Below are 14610 nucleotides of genomic sequence, written 5' to 3'. Positions count from 1 at the left end.
ATTAAAACTCACTAAAATGTAAATTCTAACAGTTGTTTCAGGCAGTAAGGCGTTTGAGTGTACCGTCTGCGGAAAAGGATTAGCACGCAAAGACAAGCTCACAATTCATATGAGAATTCACACCGGTAAACTAGACTTCAGGCCGCGTAGCCAACATGCATATCGTTCTGTGGCGAACGAAACGCAATTGTCACAGTCGCACTAATAAGGAAGAGTGATAGAGAGAGATAGCTACGATACGCTACGGAGCGTGAACGATTGTAACGTTGGCTACGCGGCCAGATCTGTATTTATTATGTTATGTAAGTAATCAAATTAAATTTGAATGCCACGCTATATATGGCCTTTGAAATTTTCGCAGGTGAGAAGCCATACGTGTGTGAAGTGTGTAACAAGGCATTCGCTCGGCGAGACAAGTTGGTGTTGCATATGAACAAGTTAAAACACATCACGCCGTCGAATATAGCACCGCTTGGGAAAAGAACCATCTCTATACCACGTAAGCATGTCCATTTGTTAAATAGCGGACGATAAGACCATCTCTTGCATACAACCATTTTGTTCATAGGCGATCACAATTTTTTTTTGTCCATATTTATTCAGTTGTACAGAAATTTCCTTGTTCAATTTTTACGTAGATAAATACATTTATTAGAGCGAGCATTCAAGGACGACGCTATTTACAATAACACGTTTTGTTTGTACTAGCTTTAAAACTGGACGACGTGAAGCCGCAATTGACCAAACAGGAAGATACAAAACCGAGCCAGGCTGAAATAGCGGCTGTGGCGCAACAACAACAACAGGCGCAGCAGCAGCAACAGGCACAGCAACAACAGCAACAGCAGCAGCAACAACAGCAGCAACAGCAGCAACAACAACAACATACGCACCAGCAGCCTATACAAGTGTGCCAAGTACCCGGACACACATTTACGGTAAATCTTCCATTATTTATTTCCATGATATTAACAAAGTCCTAAAGCCAGCTGAAATTATTCTGCGCTTTCAACATTTTTAACATATTAAAAATCACTTTTACGCAAGGGTCTTTGTATGTAGCGGTCACCCACCGCAGAGGACGAGAACACATACATACTCGTAGATATTCTAGCAGTAAGAATGCTAAGTAGGAATAGGGTTAATATGTTTGGTAGGTATTTAATAATCACGGTTGGTATTAGCTACTGCGTTGTAGCAGATCTTCCGCTGCTAATTGTATGGAACGCGCGTGAGATTAGATTGTGGATAACCTTAATTTTTATGACCTTGTTCAGAATACAAATCTGGTACACACAAGCGCGACGGCGGCGGTGGCCGCGGCCACAGCTGGCATGGTGGTGTCGTGGTCCTGCGAGCTGTGCGGCCGCCTATTCGCTACCAGAGACGAGTGGAGCGCCCACGCCAAGTCGCATCTTCCAGACAACAAGCTCTTGCAAGACAAGATGCAGCAGGCGACGCATCAGGTAACTTCACATCTCTGTTTTCCTAAAATTTAAGACTCGCACAATTATGGAAAATCTCCTAATCAACTACAACATTTCTCAGAGCATCAGACTATTTAATTAACTTAAAAACTTAAGGCTACAATCTTCACAAAGGGTGCATTGCAGTGGTTTCTAACTTAGATCGATAAATGTGTTTCCTGTCAGTTTGCCTTTTAATTACCCACTTAAGTTGCTATTTAAATCGCTTAAACCTGATAAAAATTCTGTTAAGCTACATTTTTTGGTTTTAGAAAGTGTTCAATTATTTGATAATTCTGTATTTTCATAATTTTCAGCAACAAGACAAAGTCCACCTTTCCAACCAAGAGAAGCTGCAATTGTTGCACCATCACAACCAGAACCAGCAGATACTGAACGGCCATGGCATCGCCACCGCATCCGTCTCCACTGCAACTGTCGTCAACGAAACGGCCAACGGAGGCGCGTACTTCACACATGGACACACGCATTACGCACCTGAGAGACAACATACACACGCGCACCACTTATGTTTAATGTGTAGACAGGAGTTTGCTGGTAAAGCGGAGTTCATGTTCCACGTTCGAGGACACTTTGAAGGCAAGGTGAGCGACATCGCGGCCGCCGACGTGCTGGCGCGGTCGTTAGTGGACAACTCGGGACTGTGCACCTGAGCCACGCCTGCGCCCAGCGCGTTCCCGACCGACGGCTGTGGCAAGGGCGTGATACAGGACGACACTATTATGCTCAAATTCTGAGACATAAGTGATGACGAGTTCTCGTGCTTCGTGACCAGTGATGTGTTGAGGTAGCGTGGCCAGAACCCGTCATAAGTAAATACTACTCTATGAACTATATAGGCTAAGGAACAGACTCGATTACAAGGGATATTTTTGTAACATACCTAACTTAAATTCTACTTCCCTAAGTTATTACATGAGTGACGTTATGACACACTAGTTTATAAAACGACACTTTAAATCTGCTCAATGCTTCGACAACAACTCTATTGTAAATATATTATATGATATATTTAGTGTAATATATATTATATTCGTATTGTAAGTACAATTAATTGAAATTACAATAAAAAAATACGTGTAAGTGTTCAATCAAAATAGATTGTATGAATAAAAGTATTAATTAAGGGCTTTTTAAAACTATAACAAAATATATCAGAAGATCTGGACGTACGAATACGAGTATTACCTAAGTAAATTATTAGTAAATATGGTAACAAAGTTCAAAACTTTATTCATTTGCTCTCTTTAAATAATACACTAAATCAATAAAATCAATGGTTGGTTTACATTTATTAAAATAATATATCTTAATATGTGTATTAAATATTACTGACCTAAACATTACATACATTTAGTGGGTATTGTATTGTACCGTAGGTTCATACCTACCCACAATATTCACACAAGTGATTCAGTTTCAGGCAGGTATCAAAGTAATATAATAATACTTAACTATCTAATTAAATTGGATTCCTGGGAATTCTAGACCATGTTGTAAATATGTACCTACTTGTTTATATTGAAATGTTTGATAGAATCCGACTGTTTCGCTTTATTTATTCGTTTTAGTCTTAACTTTTATCTAGTCTAGTCTAGTCAAGGTTTGTCCAATACAAACCCAAGGATGAGTGCATCTAGTCATTGCCATTCCATAGAGATTGTAAGAAAATGTAAATATATATTTTTGTATCTAGAAAGTATATAGGTAGTTTGTTGGTCACTAGGATTCTTCTACGAGCGAAGACCCAGTGATAGAATGTACGAGTACAATAGCAGGTACATATACAAATGATGATCATAAGTAATTCTAAGAAACTTTCAGCGGACACGCACGAGTAGTTTTATCAGATTATTATGACTCGGTTATCAGCTTCGTTTTCGTATGCGTTTTCTAACGTACGAATACGTAACATAATTAATTTTAACGTTTTTGTTCAATGTTGCTTCAATCAATGATATTATAGAGGGTGTAGGTAATCGTAAGATTCGTAAGTGTTTACAGACGATTATTTTGTAATTATAAAAGATATCAAAAGACTTTTCTTAATACCGAAAGGACGTTTTTCAATGACTAAAATCACTTCGAAACCTTTTTTTATATAAAATTAGAAGTATCCAAAATATGAAGTCATAAATCTAGGCCTGTTAAAAAAAAAATATATTAACTAAGGCAGTTTGAATACAACCGACTTTATTTAGCAACAAATATTTTTATTTTCTAACTTTTACTACTTATTATTAAATTAAATAACTAAATTGGGGTTCAAACAGCTCCATGACTTGGTCCTAGGACTGCGTGGCTGCTAAGCGATAATTCGACAAACCGTATAGAAAAATCACTAACTTAGTTACGATTTCACGTAAAAAAAGTTTTCTTTGTGTGTTTGTGTTTCGTTGGTTCCACCAATAATGTAAATATACAACGACGTTCACACCTCCATCAAAACAAAATGATATTGTATCTATTAGAAACCTGTGGATAGATAAGTTAAGATTTTAGTTTATTGTACAGTAAGCTGCAGAAAAAAGTAAACGGATTATCATTCTATCTCTTACTGTAGACAAATTAAACCACCTAATAGGGGCGTTTAAACTTATCATTTTGGAAATTTCTTGTTTAATAAAAAAAAATTGATCTAATTTTGCTCATTGGGTAACGTACTTTTAATGTCAGTTTAAAGTTTTGTGATACCTATATAGCTATATATAGATAGGTTATACTTATGTCTCATACATAAAGAGCACAAAAAATACTTCTATATTTATTTCTATAACTATGAAGAAATTTGTTATTTATGATTAATTTTCGTATTTCATTCATCTTTGTCACATTCGTTGTAAAACATAAGCTTATTTTTTTCTCTTTGGGAGCTCTTTAGCACTTGCACATTTATCGCTTGCCTAGGCGCGACTAAAGGCAACTTATACAATTTGTTCAAGGTAAGCGCTTGAATTTTGGGACGCCTAAATTCCAAAATTAGGCCCTTTTTTAGAACCTTTCTTTGGCTTCAACCATAAATATTTGACATTTTAACCGCTTTAAAATGTTCATAGAGCGTGCTCGCATCGCCGCCGGTACGAAGTTACCTATACGAAGTATTGTTTTATTTATCAGACTGCGGCAAAATGAACTGGATATTATATATCTTATAATATCAGTCTACGGCGGTTAAAGATTAAAATATGCTGGGTCTTTTGTCTTCCGTTGAATGAGGTCCGAGTAACAACATTTTGTTATAGTATAATATAGCATATTAATTAGTATTTTGTTTAAAAGCATAACATGCGTATACATATTATAAAAACCCACTTGGTAAATTGAGGAGAATTTATGAGGGTAAGTAAGGAAAGACTATCTGTTATTTCGATGTTATTCAAATACAGTTTTAGTACGTTTATAGTATATTTATATAAAACAGTGCCGTTACATAGATACTGGCGGAGGCATAGTCTAAACCGTTGAATATAGGATCTTGAAATTTGAAACATAAATATTGTTTGTTTAGATAATATTTAACTCTCTACATACAAGCGAAAATAGGGTTGGAAGTCTTTAACGACTACTAAACTCTGATTTTTAGTTCCGTGGAAAGTGAACGTTTCAGGGATAGTAAACTTTTTTTTACTGTACATATTACTGTCCATTATTTTAATATGAAGTTAATATTACTTACATGAATTCTTATTTAACTGCGAAACACATTCGCAGATTCAAGTTGAAAATATTAAAAGCCAAATGACATGCATGAGTAATGACGTAAACAGTTTTGCTATTTGTTTGGGGGGGGAAGGGGGGGATAGAAACAGCTGTCACTGACAACTGCGTTTCTTTTTACGAAACTGCAAGTACTGCATCACTGGATTTACTTTTCGCTGGCTAGTATAAGTATACTAGCCATTTTTTTCATTAAGTTGAGACAAGATAGTACAAAGTATAAAAAATATAATTTTCGTCCAAAGGTTTATGATATATGAAAGTCATTAGAATGATTACTGTAACAATTATTTTCCACCCCAGGAAAATTCCTGATATTTTCTTATGTCCAAATAGTGCACTTTAAAATTAAACTATCTTTGTTTTTCGAATAAAGAATTATTAATATTGTAAGTAAAAATAATTACGTCAAAATTTATTTCCAATACTCTATTTTAGTTTATAATTCTCACCACAAATTTAAGAGTCCTTATTCCTACAGACGAGCGTATTTTGTAAAATGCTTCCTTTTTCATTCAAGATTACGACGTAACTATTAGTATTTATTCAAAAACTGGTAACGTACTTAAATAATCGTTTCCTAAACTAGCGGCTCCAACAGTTCAAATTTTCATTTTCTCTTTTAAACCTCTTTTTTAATGAGGTTTTTTGGGAGTCTTTTCCAAATTTTGCAGTGAGATGTGGCGTTTCGGTTCTCAATTTTGCTATAAACAAGAATCATTTGGTACATAAATGATTACAATTTGATTCAACATATCTCGTACGAGGGGCTGGAATGATTAACAATCGAAGATTCATTTGAAAAAACTGATAAAATACCTTCCGAGTTTTCTTCATTTTTTTGGCGAAAACAGGGTTTTATTATATTTTATTTCCGCAAATTGTACGCATATTTTGCTTTAAAAATAATATTATAGCAAACTGTAACTTTATGTTAACCTATAAAAAAAAAATCGTAACTATGGGACCTACATTACCGTAAATTTATATTTTTTTAAAACAAGTATAAATCACGCAGCAGCGACGCCCCGCTCTCAGTCCGCGCGGAGCGCGCTTAGAGGACGGACCTGTGCTCGATTGTCAGGCATTCGTTGCGATCGTAATCAGCTACGGAGTTCCGAGAAGTGCTATATACTGCGATTAGAAAATCTTAATAAAAGTTCATTATTTACAGTATGCCTAACAGACTCGCTTATTGATGGATTTTCAGTGTTACTTTTTTTTTAATACTAAGTCGGTGGCAAACAAGCATACGGCCCGCATATGTACGCCTGCAACTCCAGAGGAGTTACATGCGCGTTGCCGACCCTAACCCCCTCCCACCCCTCGTTGAGCTCTGGCAACCTTACTCACCGGCAGGAACACAACACTATGAGTAAGGTCTAGTGTTATTTGGCTGCGATTTTCTGAAAAACGCATTTTCACTTGAAATTACGTTAGGGTTTGCATTATTATTTTTGACCCGGATGAAGTCCAAGTTCTCATGATGGAGTCAGGAGTTGGTCACCAGAACTCCTAATCTACTAATTATAATCCCATCGTGTTTGGGCTCAAAAGATTTGCCCTGACGAACACCATCGATCTAGATGAGGTCCAGGGTCTCATGATGGAGTCAGGAGTTGGTCACTAGAACTCCTAATCTACTCATTATAATTCCATCGTGTTTGGGCTCAACAGAGTTGCCCTGATGAGCACCTTCAATCTAGATGAGGTCCAGGGTCTCATGATGGAGTCAGGAGCTGGTCACCAGAACTCCTAATCTACTCATCATAACTCCATCGTGTTTGGGTTCAATCGAGTTGCCCTGACGAGCACCATCAATCTAGATGAGGTCCAGGGTCTCATGATGGAGTCAGGAGCTGGTCACCAGAACTCCTAATCTACTCATCATAACTCCATCGTGTTTGGGCTCAATAGATTTGCCCTGATGAACACCATCGATCTAGATGAGGCCCAGGGTCTCATGATGGAGTCAGGAGTTGGTCACCAGAACTCCTAAACTACTCATCATAACCTCATCGTGTTCGGGCTCAATAGATTTGCTCTGACGAGCATCATCAATCTAGATAAAGTCCAGGGTCTCATGATGGAGTCAGGAGTTGGTCACTAGAACTCCTAATCTACTCATTATAATTCCAACGTGTTTGGGCTCAAAAGATTTGCCCTGATGAGCACCATCGATCTAGATGAGGTCCAGGGTCTCATGATGGAGTCAGGAGTTGGTCACCAGAACTCCTACTCTACTCATCATAACTCCATCGTGTTTGGGCTCAATAGAGTTGCCCTGACGAGCACCTTCAATCTAGATGAGGTCCAGGGTCTCATGATGGAGTCAGGAGCTGGTCACCAGAACTCCTAATCTACTCATCATAACTCCATCGTGTTTGGGTTCAATAGAGTTGCCCTGACGAGCACCATCAATCTAGATGAGGTCCAGGGTCTCATGATGGAGTCAGGAGCTGGTTACCAGAACTCCTAATCTACTCATCATAACTCCATCGTGTTTGGGCTCAATAGATTTGCCCTGATGAACACCATCGATCTAGATGAGGCCCAGGGTCTCATGATGGAGTCAGGAGTTGGTCACCAGAACTCCTAATCTGCTCATCATAACCTCATCGTGTTCGGGCTCAATAGATTTGCCCTGACGAGCATCATCAATCTAGATAAAGTCCAGGGTCTCATGATAGAGTCAGGAGTTGGTCACTAGAACTCCTAATCTACTCATTATAATTCCAACGTGTTTGGGCTCAAAAGATTTGCCCTGACGAGCACCATCGATCTAGATGAGGTCCAGGGTCTCATGATGGAGTCAGGAGTTGATCACCAGAACTCCTAGTCTATTCATCATAACTCCATCGTGTTTGGGCTCAAAAGATTTGCCCTGACGAGTACCATCGATCTAGATTAAGTCGAGGGTCTCATGATGGACTCAGTAGTTGGTCACCAGAACTCCTAATCTATTCATCATAATGGTAATTTGATGGTGCTTGTCGGAGTAAATCTATTGAACCCAAACACGATGGAGTTATGATAAATAGATTACGAGTTCTGGTGACCAACTCCTGACTCCATCATGAGACCCTGGACTTCATCTAGATCGATGGTACTCGTCAGGGCAAATCTTTTGAGCCCAAACACGATGGAATTATAATGAGTAGATTATGAGTTCTAGTGACCAGGTCCTGACTCCATCATGAGACCCTGAACATCATCTAGATTGATGGTGCTCGTGAGGGCAAATCTATTGAGCCCAAACACGATGGAGTTATGATGAGTAGATTAGGAATTATGGTGACCAACTCCTGACTCCATCATGAGACCCTGGACTTCATCTAGATCGATGGTACTCGTCAGGGCAAATCTTTTGAGCCCAAACACGATGGAATTATAATGAGTAGATTAGGAGTTCTGGTGACCAACTCCTGACTCCATCATGAGACCCTGGACCTCATCTAGATCGATGGTGCTCGTCAGGGCAAATCTTTTGAGCCCAAACACGTTGGAATTATAATGAGTAGATTAGGAGTTCTAGTGACCAACTCCTGACTCCATCATGAGACCCTGGACTTTATCTAGATTGATGATGCTCGTCAGGGCAAATCTATTGAGCCCGAACACGATGAGGTTATGATGAGTAGATTAGGAGTTCTGGTGACCAACTCCTGACTCCATCATGAGACCCTGGGCCTCATCTAGATCGATGGTGTTCATCAGGGCAAATCTATTGAGCCCAAACACGATGGAGTTATGATGAGTAGAGTAGGAGTTCTAGTGACCAACTCCTGACTCCATCATGAGACCCTGAACATCATCTAGATTGATGGTGCTCGTGAGGGCAAATCTATTGAGCCCAAACACGATGGAGTTATGATGAGTAGATTAGGAATTATGGTGACCAACTCCTGACTCCATCATGAGACCCTGGACTTCATCTAGATTGATGGTGCTCATCAGGGTAAATCTATTAAGCCCAAACTCGATGGAGTTATGATGAGTAGATTAGGAGTTCTGGGGAGTTCTGGTGACCAACTCCTGACTCCGTCATGAGACCCTGGACCTCATCTAGATCGATGGTGTTCGTCAGGGCAAATCTTTTGAGCCCAAGCACGATGGAATTATAATGAGTAGATTAGGAGTTCTGGTGACCAACTCCTGACTCCATCATAAGAACCTGGATGGACTTCATTCGGGTCAAAAATAATAATACAAACCCTAACGTGATTTCAAATAACACTGAAACTCTATAGCACTAATGTGCGCAAACGATTGGCATCTTGACTACGCAGCATGGGTGCGTAGCCACCATGCCAATCGATACGACAACGAAACACTATCTGTCTCTCTCTCGTACTAATATACACAAACGATTGGCATCTTGGCTGGGCAGCATGGGTGCGTAGCCAACATGCCAAACGTTTACGCTACGACAAGGAAACACTATCTGTCTCTCTATCGCACTAATATGCGCAATTGATTGGCTTCTTGGCTAGGTATCATGGGTGCGTAGCCAACATGCCAATCGTTTACGATACGACAACGAAACACTACTCTCTCTCTATCGCACTAATATACGCAAACGATTGGTATTTTGGCTAGGCACTAAGCAAGTGTGTGGCCAACATGCCAATCGTTTACGATACGACAACGAAACACTATCTGTCTCTCTATCGCACTAATATACTTTATTTATACCTGCAGTCATTTAGTAACTTCTTCATTTTCCATTGGTGTGAAAGAGACAGAATAAAGAGCAAGGGTTATAGTACACTCTGTAGTCTGTACACTTAGTAGTAGTGTACATAAAAAAAAAAAACTACTGTGCATATACAATAAAATAAAGAGTGCCCATATGATATCATATGACACTAAAATTAATGTTGCTTGAAATTATATTGAAAACTATCAAGATTATTCTAGTCTGCATTGAAACGCGCGTCGCGTTGCCGGCGCTCGCGTACCGAGCGCCAACGCCATCTATCGAGCGTTATTTCGTGAAATCGGAGAACGCTCCAAGGATTAAGGGCTCTTAAGGAGCATTTTTTGCTGGACAGTGCAAGGAAATGCGGCGAGAGGCGTATTATACATATATATGTACATATAAAGACCTTTTCCTCTCTGTTATGTTTTTTTGTGACTACGTACATGTTATATTAAAAACTATTTTCTTGGCAATAAGTATACGGAAAACCATAAACCTAAGGAATGAACGCGGAGATAAACACCATTTATTTACCTACCGTTATCCGAGTTATCTCAATTGTATCACCTCTTAAAAGACTTAACTGCGTACCTACGGATTAAAGTAAACAAAGATTTAGATAGAAATGTTCGCAAGATAGTAGTAATGTGCGTAAACATATGTGCTCGTTGAGGAGAGAAACTTCAGCTATTCTCACGATATATAGTTAGCTCATAAATATACATAACTTTCTGAATTAAAACTGTTATTTGTAGCATCGAAAAAACAAATGGATGTTTAGTCGTAGGAAGGTCCAATGTCGATCTCACACACGTTTTATGTAAACTCACTCATATATTTCACAAGAAATGCAATAGCTATGGTTGAATGTAAACGTTGAAAGTTGCAGCAAACTCGTAATGCGATGAGTTAAAGGTATCAATCAAAAGTAGTGACGAACTTTGACTTTAAATATGAATTAGGTACATTCTAATACTGTTAGGTACTTTTATAAGGTTACAGTCAGATTGTACTTAGCAACTAAAGTAACCATATACTTATATCATCACACATCTCGACTCCTATGGTATAATAGCTTTTGTGACCGGTCCGGGTCACAAAAGCTATTTGTTTTTGTTATACCAACTCCCTTTCCTAATGCTAAAAACTGAAAACATAACGATTTGAAGTTACAACGCTGTGTGTGGATCACATATGGAATGCATTTGGTATAATCAGATTTGGTGGCCAAATCAGAGCACGATGGAAGTTACAAATTTGTGTAGGCGTAGGGGATCGTGAAAGCGAGCCGATGATAGGTGGGACACGTATGCAATACATTCAATAGAGTTAGCACTAGTTACTATTACGTAGGTATAAACGCACAGGCACGTGAAACAAAACAAATATGTTCAATAGAATTAAGGCAGTAAAGAAGTTTTCTTGCTAGAATAATAATTCATAATGTAGAAGAGAGCTGATTAATAGACATTCAATAGTGCAATTATTAAATTTAAAGTATTCATTTGCGAATAAATAAATAAAACATGACAAAACTATACGGATTCAGTTTTTGCCATTTTGGCTACGGAGCCGTAAAACATAGACAAATATATTGGATTCTAGTCGGCTGCAAACTTTTTGTTGTAATTTTAAGACTAAGTATACTCGTAGTATCATCAAATCAGGTTAAATTAAATCTTATATCATCTTTGACGAGGATTTTTTTTTTTCACGTAATTATGTACCTTGCAGATAGATCCTTAAAAGTGAAGTGTATAAAGTGAAGATTTAAGCTCTAATTTCATTTCTTATTTATACAAAAAATAATACAGATGGTGCAGTTGGCTCACTTCTACTTTATACATCATGATAAAGTATATAATACTTTTTGTACAACATAACGCATTTACTTCTGTTACACCTTTGAGATTATGTGTAATTCAATAAATGAATATATTAGTTACTTCGCGTGCAGAACCTTTTTCTGCGGACGACTTAAATACTTGGTTAATACTGCCAGTTTCTTATCAAGGGGCCTACCGCGAAAACAGAAATTCGCAAATTGCGGGGATTTTATCTTTTACTCTCACTAAGACGTAATTAGAATGACAGAGAAAAATGCCCGCAATTGGCGAACTTCGATTTTCGCGAATATAGCACTAAAGCTAAAGCAAGGCAGCTTTAAAGTCAATGAAATCACGATGGAATTCAAATCAGGATGTGGAAGATTCTGCACATTTAAATCTGACAGTTCTTACGAAATTGTCAATTTTGTAAACTGACATATTTTCTAGACTACTTAGACAGTAAGATCTGAATTCTGCCGCGTCTACAATGAGGCTTTTGAGTTCATTATATTTAGTTTCTAGATTAGTATCGACAGCTTAATACCAAAAAATAGTAATTAAGTACTTGTAAGTTATATGACATTTGCTTTCAAAATGATCTCATATTTTAGTCGTATAATCGTGAAACAGTAACGAACGCTGTGTGTACATGTATGTATTTACTGTCACTAAGAATAGTACCTAAGCATAAAATGAACATTTTGCCAAATTAACGCATAAGGAGTTTTGCAAATGACGGCTTGTTTAACTTGTATGTTTGAAATAACTAACTACCTACATCGCAATGTATGTATATAAATTAAAAACACAAATTATTACAGCGTGGCTGCAACCGAACCCCTCGAATCGATCAGATTTAGTTGCTTACAATATTTTACGATGTAATATTTCAGCATCATACAATCGCAGTGAAGTGTTTGGAATTGTATTAAGTATGTTTTGAAAGCCTGAAAAAATTATATTTTTAACATCTATTTAGTAATTTTTTTTTGTCAATAATAACAGAAGGGTCTCGGAATTTCTTATCTTGCAATAAAATTTTCAAACAATAGATCAATCTTTTCCAATTTTGCAAACAAGGATTTAGTTTATTCATATTATATAATAGACTCTATCATAGGTAGGTAAGTAAAAATGTAATAGATGTATTATAAATATTAAATAATGGGCAATAAAATAGTTACACTAGATCAACCTGAACAAATCAGTTGCACTAAGTTTATATAGATCTGGCCATTTTATTACTATGTGTAATCCACCGCCGCCTCTCTCTTAATGTCGAGACACCTACCTACTAACGACTGAGTGATTCGTTGGGATCTGTAAAAATAAACTGGCATAGGGGAGTAGATTAAGTTAACTAATCTTGTAATTATTAATAATTGTACATTGTACAAAGTAATATGTGTGTACGTGTATATATTTAGTAATGCTAAAAATTGTGGCCCCGAGCGCCAAGCGATAAATGACTACTAAGTAATAAAAATTAAACAAATTATACCTTGTGTTGGTATAGTGTTAATTTATAGTTTGTCAATCCATTTCCGTCAGTAGAAAAAAGCGGCAAATAAAAAAAATGGTTATCATAGCAAATCTGACGTTTGCGCATTTTCCTACTGACAAACTTGTATCACCAGCTATATTAAATTATCTGCCTCTTTTATAAAATATTGAATACTAAAACGTCAGCCAGCACTTAGATATCTACACCATACAGATAGTTTCCATTTAATCCATTGACAATGTTTGGGTTTAAATTCACAAGAACATAGGTACATAGCCTGAGCAAATAATTTAAGAATGAAACCGACGGGTAGTCACATCTGCTGCTGGCTGTACTTGCATAAGGACATCAACCGCAGCGTCTAACTTACTATAGGTAAAAAAGTGGCTGTGACATAATCGGACAGATAGACGGACATGACGAATCTATAAGGGTTCCGTTTTTTGCTATTTGGCTACGGAACCCTAAAAACTTAAGTAAGTCAAGTTGTATGTAGTTGAGACGTGTTCGAATAGACAATACATGTTTAAAAGACACACACAAACAAAACAAATGTCTCTTCGAACACGTCACTTACTTAAGATTTTTAACTATAACCCTCTTATTCCTAAGTTCGCATTATAAGTTAATTTCCTTAATTGTTATTTTTAAACTAAAATAGTACTCATCTTGATCAAATGTTTAAACTCTTTTGTATTATAAGCCATAAGTCAGGTTCTTAAGGTTAAAAGTCAACTGTGATTATTTGATTCAAGTCTAGTGCGCCATTTTATACCATTTCGACTTATTGTAACTTAAAAATGTATAGCTAGAATTAAAATACGAGTAATATATTGACAAAAGCTAGTCATAAAATAGGAGCAATAACGCATATCGTTTCTGTTAATTTACTATTGAAATTTGTGGAAATGTAACTATTGTGTAGGTAGAGTTTGGAAATAAAACATAAGACGTGATTTAATTTTTCCTTGAAAGACACTGAATTTGTTTCTTTCAGATGTATTCCTCAGATCCTACTACTGCACTCAAAGTAAGCTATTTATAATTAAATAAATAATTATTGGACATTCTTACACAAATTGACTAACCCTCACGGTAAGCTCAAGGCTTGTGTTGTGGGTACTCAGACAACGATATATATAATATATAAATACTTAAATACATAGAAAATACCCAGGACTCTGGTACAGATATCATCGCACACACAAATAAATCCCTTACCGGGATTCGAACCCAGGACCATCGGCTTCAATATCCATTTATGTTTTTCTGAATCTCGTTAATCTACAGTTCCTTCATTGTGGCTCAATCTCCATCATAGAATATAATAGTCATTGGTCTCCATCATCATTTATTTTAAACATAATGAAA

General features: G+C 37.1%; 1 protein-coding gene across 3 annotated transcripts in view; it reads left to right on the top strand.

The window, feature by feature from the left end:
* The window catches only part of LOC133534626 (alpha-protein kinase 1), a 16437-nt gene extending 13938 nt beyond the window's left edge, over positions 1 to 2499 (top strand). For all 3 annotated transcript variants that reach the window (XM_061873836.1, XM_061873835.1, XM_061873837.1), the window contains 5 exons: positions 33 to 125; positions 362 to 499; positions 709 to 938; positions 1278 to 1466; positions 1784 to 2499. In XM_061873836.1, coding sequence (XP_061729820.1) covers positions 33 to 125; positions 362 to 499; positions 709 to 938; positions 1278 to 1466; positions 1784 to 2140 — 1007 coding nt within the window. In that variant the 3' untranslated portion in view covers positions 2141 to 2499. The remainder of the gene's footprint in view (positions 1 to 32; positions 126 to 361; positions 500 to 708; positions 939 to 1277; positions 1467 to 1783) is intronic.
* The last annotated feature ends 12111 nt before the right edge of the window (positions 2500 to 14610 follow it).

Source organism: Cydia pomonella, chromosome 2 (genome assembly GCF_033807575.1).
Source record: "Cydia pomonella isolate Wapato2018A chromosome 2, ilCydPomo1, whole genome shotgun sequence".
Classification (NCBI taxonomy): Eukaryota; Metazoa; Arthropoda; class Insecta; order Lepidoptera; family Tortricidae; genus Cydia; species Cydia pomonella.
This window is presented reverse-complemented; position numbering and strand designations above follow the sequence as displayed.